The sequence below is a fragment of the Pipistrellus hanaki genome (genome assembly GCF_964339955.1).
Source record: "Pipistrellus hanaki genome assembly, chromosome: 8".
NCBI classification, from domain to species: domain Eukaryota; kingdom Metazoa; phylum Chordata; class Mammalia; order Chiroptera; family Vespertilionidae; genus Pipistrellus; species Pipistrellus hanaki.
The window spans coordinates 62,159,251-62,186,189 of NC_140510.1; the positions used below are offsets into that span (position 1 = coordinate 62,159,251).

Sequence of the window (26,939 nt, forward strand, 5' to 3'; positions counted from 1 at the left end):
AGGCTGGGGGAAGGGTAGGGGGAGTTAGTATTTATTGTGAACTGGGAAGAGTTTACCTTGGGGAAGATGGAGAAGCTCTGAGGATGGATGGTTATGATGGCTGCACAACATTGTGAATGTACTTAATGTCACAGGACTGTCCATGTAAAAATAGCTAAAATGTAAACTTTTATCTAGCATTTATTTTACAATATGTTATATTTGACATTTGAAAAAGACCCTGCAGTCCCTTTGATTCTTTAGAGTAAGAGGAGTCTCAGGGCGGAGTCACCAAGTGGCAGATTCGCACACCATTCCCTTTACCTTTTATTCTAGGACAGTGGTCAGCAAACCATGGCTCCTGAGCTACACACACTCTTTGGCCCCTTGAGTGTGGCTCTTCCACAAAATACCACGTACGGGCGTGCACATACAGTGGGATTGAAACTTTGTGGCCCCTGCGCAGAAGTTGGTTTTCGGCTCTCAAGAGAAATCTCAATCGTTGTCCTGTTGATATTTGGCTCTGTTGACTCATGAGTTTGCCGACCACCGCTCTAGGATGGCCAGCAGAGCAGGTGTCTATAAAGGGAGGCAGGGTCTGGCACGCGGACTAGAGACAGACTGTGATGAAAGGGGACCATTGGGTTTAGAACATTTTAAATCAGTGTTTCCCAAACTTCTCTCATGATGAGAATCACCTGGTGGAGTTGTTAAAACACAGATTCCTGAATCCCAACTAAGAAGTGCTAAACTAGAATTTTTGGGAACATATAGGTAAAATTGTATACTTAACTAGTGCTCTAAGACAGATGTTACATACAGAGCACTAAGTTAGGTATGCAATTTTACCTATATGTTCTCAAAAATTCTAGTTTAGCACTTCTTAGTTGGGATTCAGGAATCTGTGTTTTAACAACTCCACCAGGTGATTCTCATCATGAGAGAAGGTTGGGAAACACTGTTTTAAATCGAAAGTTGAAACCTCATCTTGACTCCATGTGCTCAGGACCGCAGCACCTGCCTCTGGTTTCAGCTGAGTCGAAGCAGAATTCGGGCCTAAGATTGGAGGCCCATGATCCTCACTCCACAGAGCCCTCCACAGTTCTCTTCTCAACTGGGAAAAATTGAACAGACTACGTGTTAGGCCAAACCCTGGGTGTGTGTCTACTTTTACATCACGTGTTTTAGGAAATGGTGTTGCTCTTTTAAAGCAATGTGTCATTATTGCAGGGTGACCCAGGGAACCCAGGACCTCCTGGCTTACCAGTAAGTCTGAGCGGGCATGTGCTTTTGTGTGATCCAGGTAGCCTCCTGTCCCCACAGTTTGTATGTATCGCAGCAGGACCAGCTGAAAAACGTGTGGGGGGACACCCCCCACCCCCCCGCCGCCCAGTGCAAAATGAACATGTAGGCCCCGTGTTCAAAAAGCATGAAGAATGTCAGGGTGGTGAGAGCAGAGCATGAAGTCAAGCATGAAACCCCATCTGACTGCACAGGTCACACCCGAGGCCGTCCTGGAACCTTGGCAAGCTTCCAATTCCTCCTCTTCTATATTTCAACAATCATTTGCTGATGTACATATAGTCATTGATATTTAGAAGAGAAGTCTGCCCAGACACTAATATATGTCAGGCAGAAAGACTGCTGAATCAGTCATTGTGTGTCATATTTAAAATTTAGGACCATTTTCATCTCCCTGAAATTTGTAACTCAATGATTATATTAGCCTTTCCATTTTACCAATGTTTACAAGATTACAACTTAAATCAGTTTCCACTTCCCAGTTGTTAACCCATAATTTTGCTTGGTGACTTCTGGCTGTAGACAAGAGTACTTACCCAGGTTGATTTCCTTCCTACCTCCAAAGCTTGGCTCTATGCCAGTGTTTCCCAAACTTTTGACATATGTGTACCCCTTCTATAATTTTCGTAACGCTGAGTACCCCTCGTACTCATGAGAATGTAGAATTAGGCACAGCTAAGCACGGTGCAGTTCATATCCCCACCAAACTCCGGTGCAATGCATACCCCCACCAAACTCTTCCTGTACCCCTGGGGGTACAAGTACCACACTTTGGGAAACACTGCTATGCCATTATTGAGATACCTTGATGTTGCTGTTCAAATAAAAACAAATGCACCCTCCTGAAGAGAACACTTTCACTGCACACTTGCAAATCATTTGGCCTGGGCAGGGTCAGTGGGAGAGCAGAGAGCCTTTCTCCACAGCTGTCCTTGCGGATCTCTGTAATCATGCCACAACTTACAGGTTGCAGAAAGTTGACTGGTGGGTTAACCATCGTGATCACAAACTTGGGACAGCATTTCTATTCACACTGATCTGAAAAGGAACGCTTAAAAATATATTAAAGAATATAAATACATTCATATTTTCATATATTAATGATAATTAATGTTAAAAACTAAAAAGCATCCTGCTGTATATCAGAGTTATATATAGAATTTAGGAGTAGCCAGTAACAAGCTTCTTTGTTCTCTACCTATGCTATTACAACATTTATCAGTAAATAAGTAGATTGATTTCTGGTGTTGAATTTGATCCTGACATAGGAATTTGTCACACCTACATCCGAGGCAGAGCTGCTGGGAAGACAGCTGCTCCAGCAGAGGATGTGTTGGGACTATGATTCCTTTGGAAGTTTATATCCACTTGGGATTACATGCAGCAATTGCTGTGAATGATGATTATGGATTTGGGTAAAAAATGCACTTGATTTTTTTCATGTTTAGGGATTAAGGGGTGCTACAGGACCAGCAGGCCCAATGGGAGCCGCAGGAGAGCCGGGGTTACCGGTAAGTACAACCCCACTCATGCTGCCCCTCTAAAAACCAAGTTCCGCCGAAACTGGTTTGGCTCAGTGGATAGAGCGTCAACCTGCAGACTGAAAGGTCCCAGGTTCGATTCCGGTCAAGGGCATGTACCTTAGTTGCAGGCACATCACCAGTGGGGGGTGTGCAGGAGGCAGCTGATCGATGTTTCTCTTTCATCGATGTTTCTAACTCCCTATCCCTCTCTCTTCCTCCCTGTCAAAAATCAATAAAATATATTTTTAAAAAAACAAAACAAAAAACAAGTTCCCATCATGGGCTCTTTGAGAGGACATCACCTGATGAGTAAGTGCACGCCCACTCCCTACCTGTGTGAGTCCATCGAGAAGCATCTTCCCCCTCCCCCCGGAGGGGGTATAACGAGCAGCCTCCCCATGGGTGAAGCTCATGAGTGTTTTTAAGTAAATTAGAGGTTTCCTAAAGAGGAATTGGGACAACCAACAAAGACACATTCTGATCTGCAATTGACCTGTGATTTGTGTGTTTTTGACATTGATTTAGGGACCTCGAGGACATCCTGGGAGTCCGGGTGTGAAGGTAGGCAGCCATGAGGAAAATATACAAATAGGATCCAGGTACAGTGAGACTAAACAACCACTGATGTCTTTCCTCTCACTAGACTTCCCAGTGAATTTAATAAGTGAACTTCAAAAAATTTATTGGCCAGAGGTCTTGCTTGTAATTATTCCTGTAATATTCAAAAGCAATTCAATTAATTTGTTTTTTTCTTTCTCAGGGCAATCCTGGCATGGGAGTCAAGGGGCAGATGGGAGACCCGGTAAGAACCCCTTTAGACTGGAGAGCAGATGTTGACATGTATGTGCTGCCCGAGTTGTGGAGGCTGTTCTGATGATCATGTAACTGCGTTCATTGTTTTATCGCTGCCCAATGCAATGGCTGTGAACTTTTCTTTGCCGAATTATTATGGTACCATTACCCTTGACTATAAAACAACATTTCTGACAAAATTAAACTCTAAACCGAAGTCCATTTATATGATACACTTCACCCCAGCAGGAAGAGAGTGAGCATTTTTTTATTCTATATTATATTTGGAGTAGCAATTTTGTTTAGTTACTGATTTGCTTGCCTTAACTTTATAATTTTATCAAAATTCCAAGTTTTACACATAAGTAAAAACATAAATAACCAGAACCAGAGCACTTAGCAATACACAATACTCGCTGCCTCCCTCTCTCACATTGACAGCCCTTTCCACTGAAACATGAATGTTGGCAAGACAAGCTAACATGTTTCAAAATGGCAGCTCCTCTGGCAAAAGCCTGAATGTGTAGGAGTTGGGGAATGGCTCTTTCAACAACTGTGGGCAAATAGTTCAGAAACTGGCATCTGCTCTGTGCCAGACCAGCAGGGTGCTGGGCGTGAGGCTGTAGCAGGACAGACGGGATGCCCTCTCTCAGGGAGTCCCAGTCTGGTTGGGTGTGTGTGGTACAGCCATTTAGCAAAGTGTCACATTGCTAAAAACATATTGGAACACTTCCTGATGTGGGGAGGCGCCTATGGTATAATGTTGAACAGAAAGTACAGGTTACAAAAGTGTACGCTCAATTTTATAAAATCTACAACAATATCAAGAGGACTCTAAAATATACACTTATTTTAATGGATATTATCTCTAGGATGGTAAGATTATGGGGCACATTTATTTTTTAAATTTATGTTTAACAAGTGTGTATTAGTTATGAAAAACAATAAATGTTTCAAATGCATCATTTATATGTCATGGTTTTAGATTTAAATCCATGACATACGGATTTTAGCATTGCATCACAATCCATGGGTGAAAGTCTTCCTTGTACTAAATTTTACTTCAAAATAAAGTTTATATGAAATTCCTATTATCTTGATTTTTTTTCCCCAAGGGTGAGGTTGGCCAGCAAGGTTTTCCTGGACCGACCCTACTGGTACAGCCACCTGATTCTTGTCTCTATAAAGGAGAAAAGGTAATTCCCGGTCCCTGTGTTACTTTGGTAAAGTGGTGCTAGCCACCACTGCCTGGACATGTACCTGAGCCAGCCACGTCCTGAGCACCTACACCCATCACTGCATTAGTCCCAACCCCACCTTAACAGGTTTGCACAATTAGCCCCCTGTACAGAGTTGGAAAATGAGGCTTGAAAAGATTACCAGTGTTTTTCAAGTTTACCCAGACCTAGCTTGGGCTGTTCATCTGTAACATGTCCTTCATCACATATGCCCTATTAATATTGTCTTTGGTATGTGGGCTGACAAAAACACTGTAAGTCCAGTTGACTTTAGATGTTACATCTGGGCTTGATGTTTTGATGATAGAAAAAGAAACTGATGTCTAGAACTGGGCACATAATACACTCTTGGTAAGGATCAATTCCTCTGTTAGCCTCCAGTGCTGATGTTATGGATGTCACATGCAGGCTCTGTTGATGATGTTCAGTTACTGGGTTAAATGTTACTAATTGGCTCAAAATGAGGCATTCCTCTCAGTGGCTGCATTCTCAATGTGCATCTGTTGCTGTGGCTCCGTGGTCATTCCCCACCTGTGCCCCAGAAATCACAACTCTCATATAGAACTGGCCCGAACAGTGTCCGGCTCATAGGTGCTCCCGGACCTTAGTTACTAATTAACAACAGTTGAAGAGTAATTTCTTATTTAAAAAATTAATACAACGGATGTTTAAAGGCAATTTCTGAGATGGAATTCAATGGGTTAAATAATAACAATAAACCAGATTACATTCATTATGACTTTTAGGGTGTAAAAGGAATACCTGGGATGATTGGACCTCCAGGACCTCCAGGACCCAAGGTAACTTATTGACATCACTTTTAAATAAATCTGTATGATGTACTATCTTAATTTTTTAAGTTGTATTCTTTATCATTGCTTTAAATGTCAATATATGCTACTAGAATTTGTCACTATTTTATCATAATCCTGTAGGGTTTCTATTATAAAGCGTTGATTTCTTTAACTTGCTGGCAACAGTTTTTATTTCTCATTTTGTGTTTGCATTCTCTATTGCTGAAATATTGTTGTTTGAACCCCTGTAAATGCCATCTTTCTAAGGGAGAACCTGGTTTTGGGGAAAAAGGAGAAAAGGGCATCCCTGGCTTCCCAGGCCCTCGGGTAAGGATCGTTCATGCCACCCTTAACTTCAGTGAGTATGGAGGCATTTCTTTCTTACATTTTTATAAAACTAGATCACTGCTTCTGAGAGCTCAAGAATGGGATTATTTCAAATATCAACAACGGATTTTTGGCAACAAGAATTGTGTAATAGCTCAGAGTCCCAGAACACCCCTTCTATTGACATCAAGTGGCAAGCAGGAGAGAGAAGAATTGGAGGGAAGTACCAGGATTGCGGCATTTCCTGTCTGGCACAGTGTCAGTGTGATAGTAGCTTGGAATCGTTCATTTAATCTTACTTGATAAAAGGAAGTACTGATGTAGGGGCAGGAGCTAAAAAAGAAGCACAGAATCAGGCCTCAAACATCACCACACATGTCACCAATGTGGTCCCCATTCCTAGAGTGATTATCGAGGCCAGACCCTGTGGCCATGGGTATTGGGTTTATTTGGCTCTAGATTTAGTGCTGAGTGGGACAAAATTGGATTCCATGGTAATTTTCAGTGCTGATAATGCTTAGAGCAACTATTAATCTGTAGGCAAATTATATAGCAATGATTTCAAAGATTTTTAGACCAATGCAAGCATTAAGTTAAATAAACTAAAACCGAATAGTAACAACAAAATGTGTTTTTTTATTTAAAGCACTGGTGAGGACATACGTTTTTTAAAATAAGACTAAAGACCAATTAAAATAGTAAATGTGGTAAAGAAATGAAATCTACTTTATATTTATTTTCTTTTATTCAAGAACCTTAGTGGATAAGATGAACTATGCCTGGTGCAATCCCATCATGAGAAACAGGATTCCTTGAGCTGGTGGATGAATTTTAATTTAATTCACTTTGTGTCATTTTTTGTGTGAATTTATTAGGGTGTCCCTGGCTCCCATGGATCTCCAGGCTTTCCAGGATTAAAAGTAAGTGCACAGCATGGATATGATAAATACACTTTCATTAGTAAATGCAATTGAGTGTCATTTAAAAGTTGGACCAGTGCATGCAAACACACATGCAGAATTAGAAAGGGAGACACATTCACTTTATGAAATTACATGTTTTAGCTGTGGGTGCAAAGACTAAAGCACAAAACTGTTGCAACCCCAAAGTAATGTTTAGATATTAAGATTATGCACCGAATCTCTGTGAGCGTGCGTCACTCAAATGAAATGACAATGAGATAATTGGTCACCTAATTACATGTTTTATAAAAGGCATGTTTCTGGTTATTTATAGGGCAAACAAGGACTGTTTGGAACTCCTGGGTCATTTGGATTTCCTGGTCCAAAGGTAAAAACAGCGAACGTGTTAGAGTATCCCCCTAACAAAATTCCACATCCCTTATGTTGTACAATATAGGTTTTTAAAAATATTTCAAAGAATGATTCAAAAATGTAACTTTTGAAAGAGACAGAGTTAAGTTTGTATGCATTATTTTACTGCATGTTGTAATGATTACATTTTATATTTGAGCAATGATCCTTTTGAAAGTTTAAAAAATTCCAAGGGGATCATACGGCATCTCGATTAAAACCAGAGGGAGCTGTGGCGAGCTCTTTGCTTTTATCACCACTGAATTGTTTCTCTGCAACCTCTGTGACCTTACATTCAGCTCTAGCCCAGGACAAGCCATGGTAGCACTTAGAGTCCACAATGAAGGGGATCATATTTGCTGTTAAAATAAAATGTGGATTCAGCTCTTGTAGGTGAATAATTTGAATTGGTCTTGAATTTGTCCTAGAGTGTCAAATCAGACATTAATGCTGGTGATATATTTAAGAAACTTTATAGCTTCAGAGGTATCTAATTTATGAGAATGGAATAACTTTATTGGAGATAAAAACATTTTCTTTTTTTTTTTTGTTAATCCTCATCTGAGGATATTTTTTTTCCCATTGATTTTTAGAGAGAGTGGAAAGGAGGGGCAGAGACAGAAAGAAACATTGATGTGAAAAACATCGATTTGTTGCCTCCCATATGTGGAGATGGAGTGTGCAACCTAGATACATGCTCTTGACTGGATTCTAACACAAGACCCTTTAGTCCATTGGCCGATGCTCAACTAGTGAGCAAAATTGGTGAGGGCCATTTTATTTTCTCTTGAGATAACATTTCTAGTTGGTTGGTTATTTCTGCGTTTAGGGAAGAGGCTGAATGCCTGATTTTCCTAGAGGTCCATGAACTATCTGTTTCTCTAGTCTGCTTATAGTCTTTATTTCTTACATGAATGGACTCTTGGTCCTTATAATATTTATTTAGTGCTAAATACACTGGCTCATGGTAATATTTGATGAAGAGCCTGGGAAATAATCCTACGAGAAAATATCCCTATGTCTAAGTCAATGCATTAATGATTCTAGGGGGATCCCGGAGACCGCGGGTACCCAGGACCGCCAGGGGTATTGACGACTCCACCTCTCCCACTCAAAGGTTTGTGTTTCATTTAGGTCCTCCATTAATAATGTGGAAATGGGATTTGAGTATCCATAACAGAGGAATATGGCCCAGTATTGCCATAGTTTGCAGGCTAAATAAGTGAACTTCAGCGTGAATCTATAATTATACAAGTGCAGGTAGAGATGTGCATCTTGGTTAATCTCTAACAGCAGATGACATCAAATTTTATTTTAGTAAGTACACTGTATGCTGGGATATACATATATATATATATATATATATATATATATATATATATATATTTTTTTTTTACTATGTCACCTTTCAGAGCGTAGGGCTTTTTAGCTATTAAAATATATGTAAAACCATTTGACTTAGACCTACCAAGATGGCACCTGCCAGACCAGAGTGGCCTAAATCAATGACAGACAGCGCCACTCCAAGGTCATACATCTGTAGACCAGATGAAAGGCTCATATCTAAGACATAACATTTAAAATGTGGAGGGAAACTGTAAAGCAGTCTCCTAGTTGTATTTCAGCAAGTGTCACAGAAAGTACTTGTGTGTGGATTTTAAAATTTAGGTATATGTTTATTATAGTCACAAGTGTCATTCTTTTCGGCAGGTCCTCCTGGGGACCCAGGACTCCCAGGCCGCTATGGAGAAAAGGGGGCGGTTGGGTTCCCCGGTCCCCCCGGCCCCCCGGGTCGACCAGGGGAAACCTGTCCAGGTATGAATCCACTGGCTGTAAACCAGGTCTGCTACATCCTCCTCTGCACTGGAGGTTTTCAACTCTAGCTGACACTGAATCACCTTAGGAGTGTTTCAAAACACCGAGGGCTGTCTCTACCCCAGACCAAGAATGTTGGACTCCCAGGAGCAGGGACCCAGGCATCTGCTGTTATTAAAGTGCCTCCTATTTCTAACGGACAGCCAGGGTTCAGAACCACATACTCCATCCAGTTAATCACTTGCTTGGAAGAAACCCAGGTTCTTGGGCTGCACTTCAGAAATATGCAGTCAAGGTCTCAGGGGTTTGGTGAGGAATGTGTCTGCATAACAGGCTTCCCAGGACAGCATCACTTGCAGACGAGATCTGGGAACCATGATAGGCTTCCTTTGTTTATTTGGGTCTTCTCCACGCTCTTGGAGGGCTCTCCTTTTGATACCTAATGGTCAAAATTGACTTCGTCCATCTGTTTCCAACTTAAATTTCCCACGTGAAATGTGGAAATACAAATCTCAAAAAGTAAAATTTTGATTCAGTTTAAGTTAAACACACACACACACACACACACACACACACACACACACAGCAAAACAACAATCTTCCTCTTTCCCTCCTCAAAAAAAAAAAAAAAATCCATATATATGCTTTTCTCTTTTCTCTCTTTCCACCAAGGGGAAACTAGATTCATGAAGGATGAATATTTCAGGAAACTTCTTAATCCTCCTGGAAAATATAAGAAGAAACACAGACCACATGGAATTACATTTATTCAAGACTGTTCCTCTCACATGTTTAATCAGTTCTCCTGGGCTGTCAGAATGTAAATATTCTCTACATTTCTGTCCCTAATCTTACTAGGAATAGTAACCAGCACAACACTTGAAGGAGTTCCAAGTCCTTAGGTCAATAGAATTCTTTCCCAGGCTCTTCATCAAATATTACCATGAACCAAGCGCCTCCCTCCTATATCTCTCCTATAGCCTCAGGCCTCCTTGTGGGTTTATACTTCACTTAGGCTGGCTTCCTTACAATGTGGTGGCATTGGCACAGTGGGCTTGCTTCTATGATGGTCAGGACTTCTGGCCCTAGTGTTTCAGCTCACATGGCATAAACGGAATCACATTTAATAATCCAGCCTTGGAAACCATTGTGCCACTCCCACCGTGCTCCATGAGCCTCAGCAATCACAAACGCCTGCCACATGCAAAGGGAGGTGCGGGGGCCTGATGGCGGGGATCTCTCTTTTCCGTATCCCGCAGGGAGAGATGAAGGAACCAGTTCTAAGTGGAGGTGGCCAGGGATTGAGAAATCATAGAAATAAAGAGAGAAGACACAGAGATAGATTTTAAGCTGGGAGCTGGGAGGGCCACCGACCTCCTCTGCTGGAGAGGCAGATGACGATCCCCTGAGCCACACAGCACATCTATTTATTCTCCAATCCAACAAGGGGTTTCACAGGAAAACAAGGAGCCTGGGAGAGCCCAGGTCCCACCCACTCCTTCCTCCCGGACAAACACAAGCCAGGAACTAAGAACATCTCCATACAACCAGGGTGGGAGTGCAACTGACACGACTCTACCAATATCCCAGGCCCAGTCAGCAACAATCTAAAGAACATCCAAGTGTCTTCCCATTTGGCCCTCTACAGGGAGGAGACCTTGTGATGGGGAAAGTCAAAGTTCCCCAATAACATGAGGAACAGAGCACCACATGGCCATCTTTGAAAACTGCAGTCTTCCACAAAGAGATTCTAGAGCCAGGGTTGCTTAGGAAGACATGGCTAGGACAAGTGGTCACTGTCACACAAAGGCTTCCAGCAAAGCCACCAGAGAGGGAGTAGAATGTCAAGGGAAAGCAGGCTTTAGCTTCTGCTGCATTACTCACTTTGACCTCCTCTGAGCACACTGAAAACTAATCGTTCGATGAGCACATGCTTTTGCCAGATATTGCACTAAGCTTCGCAGGTGGATTTTTTTTATTTAATCCTCGGAACAGGCCTCTGAGACAGACATATAGGATTAAAGATGTTAAGTACCTGTGGCCAGAGAGGGAGAGGCTAGGTTCAAATTCAGCACTTCTATGTTTCCCCACCAACCTAGATTGCCATGGTGCTTCATGTCCTATATAGGTGGTTTTGTGATTCCATAAAAGTATGGACTCTAAATGTGCTAATATGCTTATTGATATTATTTTTACCAAGTTATCAAGGTGGAAAGATTGAAATAAATAGCTTTAATTAGATCATATATATTTCTTTCCCAATAATCCTAAAGAATGGGAAAAGGAAAGAAAATTTGATTCCCCAAATCTGTTTGTTTCTACTTAACATGCTTGTTTCATAGGGGGTGAGGCATTTTGATGACGGGGATATTCAGTTATTTTTTAATTACATTTTTTTCCCCTTTAAAGACTCCCTCAGTCCAAGGCAAAATGTACTGCTTTGATTTCTAACAGACACCTTTAATCTGAGAGTCTATGTGATTTTTATTCTTGGTTTCTCTTGGAGGCATGATGGGACTCCCTGGGCCACCAGGCTTACCTGGTCATCCGGGAGTTCCAGGGGCAGCTGGCCCTCCTGCGAGACCTGATTCTGCCCCAGGAAAACCAGGGGAGCCGGGACCCCCCGGGCTGCCGGGAGCACCAGGACGTCAGGGACCTCCGGGATCAGATGGTAAAGTGCTCCTCCCTCACAGCCATTAGCATTGATGTTGAACGTGATATCTGTAGTGTCATTCAGAAAATGTGACTTTCTAAATATTTAAAAAATGTCTTCATATTTCCCGAGCCAAGTTTTGTGGTATTAATACCTCAAAAAAATAAACTGATCTTATAGTTTCAATGAAAGCATATGAAACTATTTGGTGGAGAATTTAAGTGTAATGATAGAATTTTGTAAGTTAATACAATTTGTGTTTTGTTTTTTTTAATGTAGTTTGAATTTTTATCAGAACTATGATGGACCTGGCTTAGGATTCAAACAGTTCTATAATGCCATTATGGTGAACTGCCATCCTACATAACCCCTTCTCCTGTTTCTTCTTGGATCTTTGGTTATTTGTCTGTATGTTGCCATTCAATACTTGTATTGTTATTTCTTAATTTTTTGGTTTGAGCATTATCTTTTGCATTCCCTCTATACAAGATACATTTAGCTCTCTTTCCCTCCCTCCCAACCACACATGTGCACACTGGAAAATATTGTTAGTATCCTAATTTCAGTTAAATAAATAAATACTCAGTGTTTACAATGAATAGTTATAAAATGCCGTTGACCAATTCTGCCATAATACTATCTGTCATTACTTTTCTAGCATGACATTTTGCTAACAATTGTCTTGTTTTCTTTGTTTGTTTGCTAATTCAACCTAAACCCACTTTGAATTGTAGGAATATCCCAATAGTACATTATAACTAATTAAATATTCTATCAGTGTTACCTCTTTAAATAAATCTCTCCTGGAGCTTTTGAGCTGTTCAAATTAGGTCAGGTTTCATTTTTAATCAACTGCTGAGATACTGTCTTGAGATCTACCTTCACCATTATTCTGTGCACTCTTTCTCTGTCTCTGTTTCCTATCACATATATTTCTTTCACTCATTTACTCTCTCATTATATTTCTTGAGAAAAAGCATCAATTTGGGGGATCTTACATGTCTGAAAATGGCATTAATCTACTGTAAAATTTGATCAATTTTATACTAGTTTGGCTGAGTATAAAATTCTAGGTTGTAAATATTTTCCCTCAAGTTTTTAAAAGCATTCTTCATTGTCTTCTAGCTTCTGGTGTTGTTTTTTAAAAAATTCAGTAACATTTAGATACTTGACATTTGTTTGAAATCTGTTTTCTGTAAAAACTTATGAGCTTTCATGTCCTTAAATTTCACAGTGATTTACTTTTTTGTGTGTGTGCATTTGCATGTATTTGCTTGCATGTAGTGGGTACTGTCAATCCAACACAAATCTTCATTTTAAAAAATTATTAAACTACTTATTTGAAGCTATTCTATCCTCTCCCCACTCTCTGTTTTCTCTTTCTGGACTCTATAGATTTGTCAGTAAAATCTTTGATCTATTATTCTTTACTTTTTATTTTTCTGTAACACTTTCTAGGAGATATTTCTCATCTCTGTCTTTCAACTTTGCTCCTGCATTTTTAAATTTCTGCTGCCATATATTTTTTCTAATTTTCAAGGATTTTGTTGTTTCTTGTGTTCCCTTCTAATGGTTCCTTCTGCAGCAGCCAGTTTATGTTTCAGGCGTAAAATGTCTTCTTTCACCTGCTTTTATAATTACATGGTTTCTTTTAAAGTTTTCTTCCCATTGCACTGTTTTCTGAAGCTTTGCAGGGTTATTGTTTTATCATGCTGCAATTTTTAAGAAAGAGATCTTGTTTGAGGCCTCATTGTCTACTTCAGAGGTTGCAATTCCTAAATTTTGGGAGGGATTTCTGATATAAATTGTGTTCTTTCTTCACTTTCCTTACTGCCTGCTTAGAATTCAGCTTTTTTAAGGGTCTGCTAAGTCTTTTTATGTTTTTGCCATTGTTTCCTTTTCTTTAGTTTGAGGTTTATGCCTTTTTATAATATTCTTTCACTGTATGCTATTTTATTGGAGTTTGGAGAGAACAAGGAACTTACAGTTTGCATTCTGCATGTCATCCTTAATCAGGTATCTCTTAAGTTTTGTTTTCACAAGATCTGATCTATGCTTTCTTCATTAGGTAATTATTGATAATTGGAAGGGAAAACGATCCTTGTGATACACTTATTTTTAGTGTTTCATTTGTTTTGTTGTTGTCCATTGCCTTGCTCTGCAATCCACTAATTAGTGCTGAGATTAGTGTGACTTTACCAAAGGTTATGGTGGCAGAAGCATACTGTGACAATTATATGTCTATTCTTATATCAGAGAGAAAGAATCAAAAGAAATGAAAGAAAGAATGTGCTGAGGGAAAGATGTGAGTGCAAGAGACACTCCTAACTTGGCCTGTAGGAGACATTCATAAAACTGTGTGATTCTCTCTGCCCATCCCCTTTCCCACTGTAAAGTTATATATTGTAGTGTTGGACACCCTGGACCACAAGGACCAAAAGGCAAAATGGGTCCTCCAGGAAGAAGAGGCTCAAAAGGAGAAAAAGGCAAGTATGCTGCAAAGGTAGCATTCTCAGAAGCAACAGCATGTGCAGGATTGCGAGGCACTTACCACGCATACAACGTGGCATTTCAGTTAGATTTGTTACTGCCCTTAGTTATCCCTGGTAAATAGTCCACGTCATTATATGCTCATCCTGTGATTAGATCTTTCCAAAAAGTCAGCCCCTAATATATTAGAGAATAAAGGAGAGACTTACCAGGAAATTTTCCTCAAAGTAATAGTTTTTCCACGAAATCCTCTTGATTCCTTTAAAGAAGCAGAGAAAGAACAGTATTGATCTTTAGTTTCCCTCTGTGGAACCCCTATTCCCCAGACACATCAAGTGCGTATGGCTCTGTTTCTCTGCCCTGACTTGTTCAGTGCCTTTTTGCCCACCTGAGTCAGGTGGGTATGAGAGCTGAGGAGTTTGACTATTATAAAGACACTTATTTTGAGATTGGAAGTCCTGATAATTACACTGTAGTGAGTTATCAATTGTAATGTTCAGTGCAGTCAATGTAATCCCTCTTCACATTTTCTTTTGCTTCTTTAAATGTTCAGGGTTTATGCTGTAACTGAATTTCTGTTGTTGATTCTTTAACAGGAATCAACCAAGAGACCTTTCCCCCCATAGGAACCAAATAAGAGACAAACTTTTTTTTTTTTAAAAAAAGACGCTTTCTTATTATTAAAGTTTTGTAATTAGAATTGGACATCAGCTTTCCCCCTAGAATTCATCAGGGTGACTTTATTAAGATTCAAAATACCCCATTTGTATAGAAGTGATATATCCACCCCATTTAGCCCATGCCTAGGTACACCCCCCTCCCATGCCCATGCCCCATAGCACACCTTATCAGTTCTGCTAAAAGAATTATGCACATTAGACTCTTTTTATTTTCACGATTTGTTTTGTATTTTAAAGCCTTTATTGGGATTTTATTCAGGAATATGACAAAGCTGCCTTTTATCCTCTGTCTAGGAAATGAAGGGCTCTGCGCCTGCAAGCCTGGTCCCATAGGCTCGCCAGGCCCTCCAGGACTTCCTGGGAGGCAGGGAAGTAAGGGAGACATGGGGCTCCCTGGGTGGCCTGGAGGAAGAGGTCACCCAGGCCTCCCTGGTGCTGAAGGATCTCCAGGGCCACCAGTGAGTAATTCTTACCAGTAACAATCTTCCTAGTTAAAAGAGTCAGGTAGAATTTAGCGGTACCTGCTTCTATTATATTTTGTTTTGAACCTTTAAATATATCAATCCCCCCAAATCATCTGTATTCATTCATTCATTCATTCATTCATCTATCCATCCACCCATCCATCCATCCATTTGATTCATATTTATTGAGCACCTACTATGTTCTAGATATTATTGTAGGTGCTGGGGGTGCAGAGGGGCCTCTACTCTGTTGGGAGGACATACACTATATACTAGTAACATACTGATGCATAAATATACAGTATGGCAGGTGGCGATAAAGGCCAACACCATCTGGTGTGGCTTGAGTGGACAGAATGAAAGGAAGAGCAGAAGGAGAGGAAGTCTAAGTGGCTGGAGGATAGGAGGGTTGCTGAGCATGGGGCTTTGTGAGTGGGTTGGATTTGAGTATTTACTCTGGATGACACAGAACAGCCAGTGTTGAATTTTAAGAAAAGAAAGACATAATGTGACATTGATTTCCAATGGATCATCCTTGTGGCTCTGTTAAAAACAGACTGCAGGGGACAAGGGAAGAAGTAGGTGGATTGTGGCAACCATCCTGGTGCAGTATGATAGAACAGGGATTAACATGATAGTACATACAGCACATGGGGGGGAAAGTGGTCAGATTCTGGATATATTTTGAAGGTAGAGCTAACAGGTTGGCTGTTAGACTGGACATGGTACATGAGAAAAAGAGACATAAAGGATGAAGCTAAGATGTCAAAGACAATGTAAGGAGCAGGCGTGGGTTCGTGAAAGGAAACAGTATCAATGGAGACATTTTACATTTGAGATGCTTAGTGGGCAACCAAGTGGAGATGCCAAGTAGGCAAGGGGTTTGATATTCAAGTTGAGGATTCAGATCAGAGGTAGAAGCTGGAGATATAAATCTTGGCATTGTCAGAGTTTATGTGATATTTAGTGCCAGAGAGTGGATGAGGTGTATTTCAAAATGGCTCTCATTTGCTGACCATTGCAGTGACTCAGATGGAGGCATAGCCTTTCAGCTGTCCCTCAGAATAAAATCACTGCCCCTGGGACTCTCCCCTGAAGGCTGGAGACAGCCCTCCTTCCCCTCCTTGCAGAGAAGACATTTTTGTTGCTGCTGGGATTTTGTTGTTGTGTTAACACATGTGTTTAGTGATCTCAAGTCTTAGAATTGTAAAGAGCAACTCTTGATCCCAAAGTGGCTGGGAACCCCTCTGCCCCAGGTTTTTTTAGATTCAACATTTGTTTCCCTAGAGTCTCAGTGCCATGAAGGCAGGGCAGTCTTTAATTGCTGTGTCCTTGAGTGTGGCTCTTCCACAAAATACCATGTGTGGGCACGCATGTGCAGAGCGATTGAAACTTCGTGGCCCATGCACAGAAGTCGGTTTTCAGGCTGGGTGAGTCTATTTTGAAGAAGTGGCGTTAGAACACTCAAGGGGCCAAAGAGCTGCATGTGGCTTGCACACCGCGGTTTGCCAACCACTGCCCTAGTGCTTGGCAGTGGTTGTCAAGACCAGGAAACAAACAAATTTCTATCGACTCGGGTATAGACCTTATTCAGATCTACTAGCTTTTACATGAAATTTGAGAACCTCAATTTTGTAAGGTAGGACCCCCCTCATAAGTCAAGGAAGAGGATGAGATCAAATGTGCCAAACTATAATAGAATCCAGAAAAGGTGATTTGAAGGAAAGAAGAGAGAGATTAGAGACACACAAATGTGGGTAATCTTTGACCCCTCACAATTAAACTGACGTTGCTATGATTTTTTACCAAGGGAAAACCTGGTGTCCCAGGACCACCTGGCAACAAAGGAGAAAAGGGAGACATGGCTGTATCAAGAGTTAAAGGTGAGCCTCGTTGATCACTTAACTGCCATCTTATGAATTAAATATGAACCACCCTCCTGCAATAATTTCCCCTGTGAACACAGATAGATTCTTAAACCAGATTTAGGATTATTGAGATTTCTTAAAAAATACTCTCTGTCCTTCACTAAGTCATGTGAATGTTCAACTTCAAATCCTCTGTCTCTTATCTGAAAATGTAAGTGCTCCTTTAGTCACATTTTCAACTCTTTATTGTTGTGTATTTGGGTTTGAAACAGCCCTCCTTTAATGTGCCCAGTGTTTAGTCATTGCATTCTATTATCCTCTATTAATCAAGAGTATTTTGGCTGTGACAGAAATCCAGCTAGAAGTATTTTAAGAAGAAAAAGTAATTTATTGTTATCCTACCTGGTTTGGCTCAGTGAATAATAGAGTGTTGGCCTGTGAACTGAAGAGTTCTGGGTTTGATTCTGGTCAAGGGCATATGCCCAGGTTGTGGGCTCAACTCCCAGTAGGGGTTGTGCAGGCGGCAGCTGATCAATAATTCACTCACATTCTCTCTTCCCTCTCCTTCCTCTCTGAAATCAATAATATATATATATATTTAAAAAGTAATTTATTGGCTAATTAAACAAAATTTGAAGGTTAGATATGGGGTTTGCATAAGAAAACTGCATAGGAGACCCTTCTTCCTGCATCTTGCATATTTAATGAAATACGCCATTTACACCCTCCCCTCCCCAAGATTAGCTTTCTCTAGGCTAAGGGTAAAGTCCCAGGGAGCTGCAAATTCTTAACAACCAGATTCGAAAGAGAGATCTACCTTCTCTACTCTAGTTAGAAGAAAAAAAAAATTCAGGAAGGATTGGACTGGCCTGGAGCAAGTGTCCATGGATCATCTCTCCGTTCCTGATGGCCAGGAGATAGAGGACCATGTTTGACATCACACAAGCAGGGGAAGGTGCTGTTGTGATTGACATCTTCATACAGTACCTCCTTCTCTAAATGGGAAGAGGGACGTTTCCCAAATAGAAGATTCAATAGTTTGGCAATTGTCATTCTCCCCTCTGACGTTTGCACAGTTGATTTTGTGTGACTTAGTCAACTGGGACACTCAGAGGAATCTCTACCAGCTCACACAGAGCCAAGGTCAAGCCTTTATCTTTAGTCCCAAGTCTTCTTCTACTTCACCCACTTCTGATAAGGGCTTGAATATCTTTGTCACTTTTGTTCCCAGGGCGCAAAGGAGAAAGAGGTCCCGATGGGCCCCCAGGATTTCCCGGGAAGCAGGGACAAGATGGTTGGGATGGATATGATGGAGCAAAAGGGGATCCAGGACCCCCAGTATGTATAATTATTCTGCTATCGATTTTCACTTTCTTACATGGGCAAGATAAATCTGTTTTCCTCTTCTCAATTTAAAAAGCTATACCTCAGTAAAATGTTAATATGCTGGAAATCAGAAGCGCCTTTGATTCATTCCCACAAAAAGATGATTGTTCCAAAAGGTATGGCATCATGGCAGATGGTCTAAAATCTTGAGTAACATTTCAGTCATAACAAGACTTTCTGTCTCTAGTCTTTGTGTCATTATTATGATGGTTTTCCCCCTTGTATCTTCAAAGCCCCTACTGATTTAAGACTTGTTCAGCTGACTTTATCAGGTGAAGGATAAAGCACAAGTCTGGAAAATTATCTTGAGTTCTGTCCCCTGGTGAAGAAGCAAGCATAAAAGGATAAACTAGTGCAAATCTACTGAACTAGTTTATTGGCTGATGGAAAATCCATCGATAAATGATATTTCTGCATTTTTCAGTCATGTTTTAGGTGGAAGCCATGTATAGGTAATGAAGTTCATAAGAGAAGGCTGTAAGATATGTTTCATTGCTTTGGAATTTAAAATATCTTGGGCATATGAGGTATTTTTAATGCTTACAGTGTCACAGAAAGTGTGCTAGATTTTTACTCATCACAGTAGTCTTCTGAAGAGCAATTATCTCTCCAGTTTTAAATATGTAAGTTTTTTTTTTTTACAGTTTTACAGTAAGGAAATGGAGGTTTAGAGTATGTTACTAAGGACATCTATCTATCAAGTAGGCTAAATAAGAATGAAAAGTCTAGTTGCCTTATTCCAAAGCATGTGATACTCCCACCAGTCTGTGTTGTAATAGAGAAAAACCATGTTCTGATTTTATAGGAGCTCATTCAGAGAGACCAGACTATTTGAAAGGATTGAAGACAGGACCATCAACTTGCCAGTAGGACAGGGTCAGGCATTCCTTGTGAGTGAGAATCCTTGCAGCCTGGCATTCGGTTGGGTTGAAGGAGATGAGAGCCACATGTGGCAGATGTGTGAGCAGCCCTGACTTGAAGGCTTTGTTCCCCATGAGGGCTGTTATCTCCACAGCACAGCTTGCAGGGACCCCCACAAGGAACTTGGCAGTAACAGGAGCCACCACTCAGGATCTTTCCAGTTCTTCCAGACCAGATGCAAATGTTGCAACCTGGGTTGGATTTTATCATAAGTAAGGTTGCCTAGTAATGTAGCTGACATGCAATTTTTATGTAGTTTCCAGAGAAACAGAACTAGACGGTTAACCGAAGGTCAAATTCTTATGCAGGAGGGGAAAGGATTTGTCAGCCTTTTATCCACAGACCTGGAGGGTGATGGAAACTATCCCTGTGTCTTCTCATAAGAGTGCAGGAGAACTATTTCAAATGTGTAAGAACTTAAACAATTCCCAAGCCTACTACTTCCATTAATTTACTTATTTCTGTATTTCATTATACTTAAAATAAAGAGTGGTTCTATATAAAATTTCTTATTCTGTTTTCAAGATGTCACAAACACATAACTCTTCGTGTTTGAGGCATAAGACACCCCCCCCCCCAATCACGTGTATATGTATATAAACTATTAAGAAGAATCTAAGTTGATCAATTTAAATTCCATTTGCTGTTGAGTCCCTTTCTCTTGGAATTGTGAGCTTCCTGCGTGTGTTTCATCAGCCTATGACAATGACTAATCTGAGTTCATGGCTTGGTAACTGATTTGTGATGCAAACATTCCCAGGGGGATCATGAAGACGCAGGCCCAGGTGATGAAGGAGCTCCTGGACTGCCAGGCCCCCCTGGCAGAGAAGGACCTAGGGGGCCTCCAGGACTGGGATTTCCTGGTCCACCGGGACAACGGGGGCAACCAGGAGACCCAGGCTGCCCAGGCGAGAGGGGCCCTGATGGTGTGAAGGGTCCGAAAGGTAATTTTGAACACTTTGTGTGACAGTGTCAAGTGAAATCCCAGGAGAGAAAGTGGGCCTCTCTTCCAGGCAAAGTTATTATAGCTATGGCAGAACTGCTGAGTAAAATGCCATCAAGCTACTGTTCAGATCTTGAATAGTGTCAAGCAAATAAAAGCATTACAGCACAACCAGTATTTAAATCCTTAAAATGCTAAGATGTCTTTGTTGCTTTGTTTGGCATATGAAAGTTGCCTTTCATTTCTCAGTCTGACCATATTCAAAATATCTATTTTTATAATATTTTAAGATAAGGCAGAGTTTCATTAAAAAAAAAAAACAAAAAAAACACATTGTCCCTGAAAACCCATTTGTAAGCATTCCAGGAAGAAAAAAGAAAGGATTTTAAATATATCTGACTGTTTTATAAATTCCAAACAAAAAAATGATCTGCAGTATTATAGCTGGAACCTTTTTAAAAGGTTGGAAAATATTTAAGATTTTTTTCTTTGTAATATGTACATATACATTGAGCTACATTGTTAAATGGGAATTTCAGAAGAAACATATCTTTGGTTCTTGATTTGACAACATAGAAAGGCAAATACCTTGGAATTCAATAAGGTTTAAAATCATGGTCTGGGGCTCATCAAAATAGAACATTATCTTTATTCATCTCATATGTTTTTGAGTTGAGAGCATGTGAAATAACATATTATGAGATATTGTTTCTATGATAAAAGAGCAGCATCCCAATTTAAAAAAGGGATGTCACAGACACTCAAGCTTGGAGTCTTATCTTCCTCACCGATTAAAATGGGGGATGACAATAACCACATTGCAAGGCCATTAGAAAAACAAGAGCACCTATTTGAAGCACCTGACCCACAGCAGCCCTCATGACATGATAGCTGTTATTAATATCCTGCCCAGTTGCTTTATTTGCACAATCCCCTCCACACTCAAACTAGGAGCCAAGTCTTCTGAACTTAGCATGGGTGGTGCTGGTTGTGATTTCATGATTCACAAAGCTTCTGATTTCATGGTATTCAACATCAATGGATCTATAAATCCAATATTTATTCTATGTTATTAAAACGGATCCTTCTTGGAATCAATATTTTCTTATTTCCCCTATTTTTATTAACTGTTCAGATTTGAAGGCAGGTTTGCTAGAAATTTGAAATAAAAGTAGTTCAAGTGAACTATGATCTTTTTGTGGCTTTTCCTTTGAATTCTACATACACTCTATGAGAAATATATTGACCAAACTGTCATTGAGATTTACCATGTCTTGAACTACCAATGATGTGAATATTACCGTTTTCCCCCAGGTGATACAATTGCTTGTAACGTCAGCTACCCTGGGAGACCAGGCCCTCCGGGTTTTGATGGACCTCCAGGTATGATCAATGAGATGTTATTATTTTACACCTTCTCAAGAATAAAAGTCCTGGCAAGGTAGATAAACCAAAAGCAAATCCAAAGGCAAATGACGTATTTCTAAAATTATTACAAGGATTTGAGGGTCTACGGGAAAACAGTATTTATAGTCATTCACATTGGGTCTCTATTCTGCTGGTTTGGGCAGATGGCAGGTGGGTGTTCATATCTGAGCAACAAAATTTACCTTGATTCGATCACACACCAATTACTAGTAAAATGCTTGCCCTTTGAGAGTATTAAAACGTTGTCTTCTTTCTTATCCCGTGTCCCAAGAGTCAAAAATGATCATTCACTTAACTGATTACAAGTGTTATTCTATTCTGCTTTATAAGAAACCCCAATTTGACCAGAAGCAGCATGAATAATGCAGATACCTACATCTGTGATTGCACTTTTATGAAACCCTTCATTTGAATCAATCACTGCTTTATAGCAAAATTAGACCCCAAGTCTATATAAATGCATAATTCTCTTATATTTATTCAGAATTCACTTAAATTGATCCATTGAGCATTAGCACAGCTACTTGTCCTACATAACAAAAGGTATTTAAAGGTGAAATGATGAATGACTCTTTATTGCTCTCTATAGCCAATAGCTTTTGTCAGAATAGTGTTTTATAACAACTTCAAAATCTAGTGGGCTACAACAATAGATATTTATTTTCTCTGTTATGGGTGTGCAGGTGGGTGGGGCTCAGCTGATCTGTGATTCTGTCTATTGGCTTGGTCCCTGGTTCTAGTCCAGGTTCAGGTCTGTGACATGAGGTCACTGTGGGGCCAGCATGTGCTCGTCTTTGTGATTGCAGAAATGCAAAAGGGCAGCCCAGCTTTACAGGCAGAGTTCACTCCTCTCACTGCTTCATGGTTGTTAATATCCTATTGGCCAAAGCAAGTCATAGGACCAAGGCACAGATCAAAGCGGGTAAATGACACTCCACCCAGCACAAGTCAAGGGCCAGGGTGAGGAAGAATAACTCTGCATCAGTGGAGAGAAGCATTGCTGGTTGACTGATTGAGCATTCATTTTCACGTTTACTGATGCCTTGTCATAGATGGATTAAAAAAAAGTTAATGATTACTTTCAGCAGCTTTCATCTCAAGGGAAGTGAACACAAACTTGTTCATGGTTTGTAAGTTATTTTAGCTCAGATATCTCCTAGTAGGAAATCACAAGAGGTTAAAAAAAACCAACAAAAACACAAAAAACCCTCAATCCCTTTGGCAGGTGCTTTTGGCTTATACTTCACTCAAGGACAAAAGCAGTAAGATGCAGGGAATAGATCTGGCCTTTACTCTGGGTCTTCTCATCAGGACACACGGGTCATTGCCTGTCCTCCCACAAGGACAGATGTGCGTGCATATTTGTACTTGAGATCCAGCAGGGGAAGGTACCAAAAGGTTCATCTGAAGGGTGGTGCTTGCCCCAAAGGCTTTCAGAAGAATCCTTCACGGTTCGGCCTCTGAGAACGAACCTTAGCACAATCACTGCCTACAAAATACTTGTTCAGAGTAGGTGATTTGTAAAATAGTTCTGTCACCCAGACTAGTCCACATCTCCACTGCCATCAAGTAGAAATCACCTTATTTGGTTCTCACTTGATGTGTGTCTTATGGAGTCCATGTTTCTTTGTTATCATTTAGGTCCAAAAGGATTTCCAGGTCCTCAGGGTGCTCCTGGGCCTAGGTGTTTTGATGGGCAAAAAGGTCGGCCTGGCAGACCCGGAATATCGAAAATACCTGGTCCACCTGGTAAGGGAAGTGCTTTTCCTTAGGAATGTCATATACTTCTAAAACTGGACGATCTTAGTAAGGAAATGGCCCCGAGATCCCTAGATGAGAGGGGAATGGTTTTTGTTGATACACTGAGCCCTTAGCTGTGTTTCATGAACTTTTAGGTTATGATACTTTTGTGGATTCTCAGGGCTTCTTTCACTTGAAGCAGGAGTGATAGGCCATTACTGGTCTATGACAGTGTGAAAACTGCTCAGTCCAGAAAGACAATTTGCCAGAGAATGCAAGCAATTGGGGAGACATCATTGGCTTTTAGGAATTACAAAATTATAATAAATGTCCCTGGAAAAGATTGTAAAAACAACAATACCTATTAAATAAGTACCTTTGTATGTTTTAGAAATATGTTTTCATCAAAGCAGTAGATGATACAGCATAGGTTCTACGTTTTTGCATTTAACAGTTGAAACCATTTTTTGTTCCATAGGTCTCCGTGGTGACCCAGGCGATCCAGGTTTTGAGGGTGAGAGGGGTGTCTCTCCCGTCGGGCCCCCAGGCTCTCCTGGTCCACCTGGAGCGAGTGGTCAGAAAGGAGTCCCCGGAGACCCTGCGTACGGCCCCCCTGGGCCCCCAGGAAAGAGGGGGCTCATGGGAATGCCAGGGTTAAAAGGCCTCCGGGGCGACCCAGGACATCCGGGGCCTGCAGGTATGAGGCTGCTCGGTCCCTGTGTCTACACCTCCAGCTCAGCTCTGGAACCAGTCACGGAAGAGCAGTTAGATGATCTTGCCTTAGAAATCGGGAATATGAAAATGTCACCCAAGCATCTTCCCTCCTATGGGGAGATGGTTACATTTCATTTGTTGCCTTTACATGATCAGTTTTGTTTTGTTTTGTTTTTAAATTGATTTTTTTACAGAGAGGAAGAGAGAGGGATAGAGAGCTAGAAACATCGATGAGAGAGAATCATCGATCAGCTGCCTCTTGCACACCCCTACTGGGGATGTGCCCGCAACCAAGGTACATGCCCTTGACCGGAATCGAACCTGGGACCGTTCAGTCCACAGGACGACACTCTATCCACTGAGCTATCAGTTGTTTTTAAGTCCAGCGAAGCTCACTGTGGCTCAGTCAGCCTAGTTAGATTCAGCAGCTACTGGACTCTGTCTGTCTGCTCTGGGCTCTGGACAGTGCCAAGGAATAGGGGCTGTGTGGTCTGCCTGCTGCCAGTGCCCGGCTGAAAGAGAGCAGGACAAACTCATGAGGGAGGAGGGAGAGCAGCTCAGGGGAGGAGCAGTGAGGGCAGGAGTCTGGGAAGGCTCCTGGGAGAGCGGTGGCCCAGTGGGGTCCTGGCAGACCAAACTAACAAACATTGCTCTGGTCGAGCCAGCATTTGTTAGGTACCCAAGATAGGGCATGTGGGAAGACAGGGGAGTAAGCTACATTCTGTGTTATTAGGGAGCTCACTACTTGGTAGTTTGTAAGGCAAAATACTCATATACAAAAATCCAATCAATTGGAAAGTAACAACACATTATGTGAGTGAATGAAAATAATTTTGCCCTGATAATCCCACTATCTCACTTTCGAAAATCTATCTCAGACAGTGTTCAACAGAATATGAAGGTTAATATAAAAATACTTTTGTATGGTTGATCCTTGAACAATGCTGGAGTTAGGGATACTGCCCCCCACCACACACACACACACACACACACACACACACACACATATTTGTGCAGTAAAAAATCAACACGTAACCTTTGACTCTCCCAAACTTCACTACTAATAACCTACTCTTGACTGGAAGCCTTATTGATAACATAAAGAATCAATTAACACAGATTTTATATCTTATATATATTTATGCATTATATACTATATTCTTACAATAAAGTAAACTGGAGAAAAGAAAATGCTACTATGAAAATCATAAGAAAGAGAAAATACACTTATAGTACTTATTGAGATAAAATATGTTTGTAAACTGACCTTATAATTCAAATCTGAGTTGTTCAAGGGTCATCTGTAGTAGTATTCACAAGAGAGTTAAGTAGCATATACACACACACACACACTCAAAAGAAGAAATATTATTACCTATTAGCATTAATAATTAAAATTATATTTGTAAAGATTACAACAAAATGGAAAACATTTGCAGATTGATATGCAATGTAAAATAATCTAACAATTGATTGTGCATTGTGACTACTACTTTAAAAATGTAAGCATCTGAACAAAATGTAAAGAAAACATGGAAAAATAAATTAAGTTTTTTTGGTTGGGCTGTGGAATTATTGGGGGTTTGTTTTTCTCTCTGAAGATTATGGCACTGCCTTTTCAATAAATAGAAATTTGAGAGCTCAAGTGATGAAATATATTACGAAATGCAAATTGTTACAGTGCAAATTGGGTTTGTAAGCATTGTGGAGTTTTGGTGTGAAGCCTGTTGCAATGTTAGAGGTTAATTAAAATCAGGAAGAATCCCGTGGTTTTTCAATTTGCATAAACAACTTCTTTGCCGTCCATATAACCTTACCAAGTAACTCTTTTAGCCATGCACAGTTTTCCATTTCTTTGGAGCTCACGTTCTATGAAAAGAAAATTCATTCAGAGATTTAACTCATTTGAGCACAGAGTCAGGATCAAAATGCTGGCTTCTGGTACTGATGGGCCCGAACTCTGCTAGGCCATCTATGTCATTTTATGCCATGAGTGTCACAGATGGATTGTACCATTCATTGCAGGGTCAGCTGGCATGCCCGGATTCCCGGGTCTCAAAGGCCCAAAAGGCAGAGAGGGAAGTGCTGGGTTTCCAGGTGTCCCTGGTTCACCTGGCCATTCCTGTGAAAGAGGCGCTCCCGGATCACCAGGCCAACCAGGACTCCCCGGGGCTCCTGGCAGTCCAGGTAAGTGTCAGCAGGTGTCAAGGACTGTGAAGGGCCTGGGCCTTTAGCTGGCTTGCTGTTGCTCTTTCACAGAAGCTGGAAGAAGCAAGCCCTCTGGGTAAGAGAGGAAGAGCTTCATTATTCACGGCACAGAACGTAAAAGCATGAGCTTCCTGTTGGCTTGTATCATTTCCCACCTCACCCAAGTCTCTCTGCAGCGACATAAAAGGCGCTAGATAGATGCCAAGCACAGAGCTGACTGCAGTACCTGAGAGGAGCTCTGAGCCTGGGGAACCACTGGTTTACATGCCTGTAGAGCAACCCGCTTTCTGCATTGGGAGAGGTGCTATCTTGTGCATCAAGGTTGTTCGCTGCAAACATAACCTTGAGAAGTAGCCCAGGT

At 40.9% G+C, this 26,939-nt stretch overlaps 1 protein-coding gene across 1 annotated transcript in view; it reads left to right on the top strand.

Annotated features, from left to right (window-relative positions):
- COL4A4 (collagen type IV alpha 4 chain) overlaps positions 1–26,939 on the top strand; it is a 110,705-nt gene that overhangs the window by 40,467 nt on the left and 43,299 nt on the right. The window contains exons 9-29 of the mRNA XM_084892913.1: positions 1,210–1,245; positions 2,730–2,792; positions 3,330–3,365; positions 3,565–3,606; positions 4,712–4,792; positions 5,581–5,634; positions 5,896–5,955; positions 6,831–6,875; positions 7,192–7,245; positions 8,316–8,385; positions 8,979–9,083; positions 11,590–11,754; positions 14,133–14,222; positions 15,201–15,364; positions 17,181–17,253; positions 18,470–18,576; positions 20,306–20,489; positions 21,803–21,871; positions 23,558–23,665; positions 24,135–24,353; positions 26,396–26,557. Coding sequence (XP_084749039.1) covers positions 1,210–1,245; positions 2,730–2,792; positions 3,330–3,365; positions 3,565–3,606; positions 4,712–4,792; positions 5,581–5,634; positions 5,896–5,955; positions 6,831–6,875; positions 7,192–7,245; positions 8,316–8,385; positions 8,979–9,083; positions 11,590–11,754; positions 14,133–14,222; positions 15,201–15,364; positions 17,181–17,253; positions 18,470–18,576; positions 20,306–20,489; positions 21,803–21,871; positions 23,558–23,665; positions 24,135–24,353; positions 26,396–26,557 — 1,987 coding nt within the window. The remainder of the gene's footprint in view (positions 1–1,209; positions 1,246–2,729; positions 2,793–3,329; positions 3,366–3,564; positions 3,607–4,711; positions 4,793–5,580; positions 5,635–5,895; positions 5,956–6,830; positions 6,876–7,191; positions 7,246–8,315; positions 8,386–8,978; positions 9,084–11,589; positions 11,755–14,132; positions 14,223–15,200; positions 15,365–17,180; positions 17,254–18,469; positions 18,577–20,305; positions 20,490–21,802; positions 21,872–23,557; positions 23,666–24,134; positions 24,354–26,395; positions 26,558–26,939) is intronic.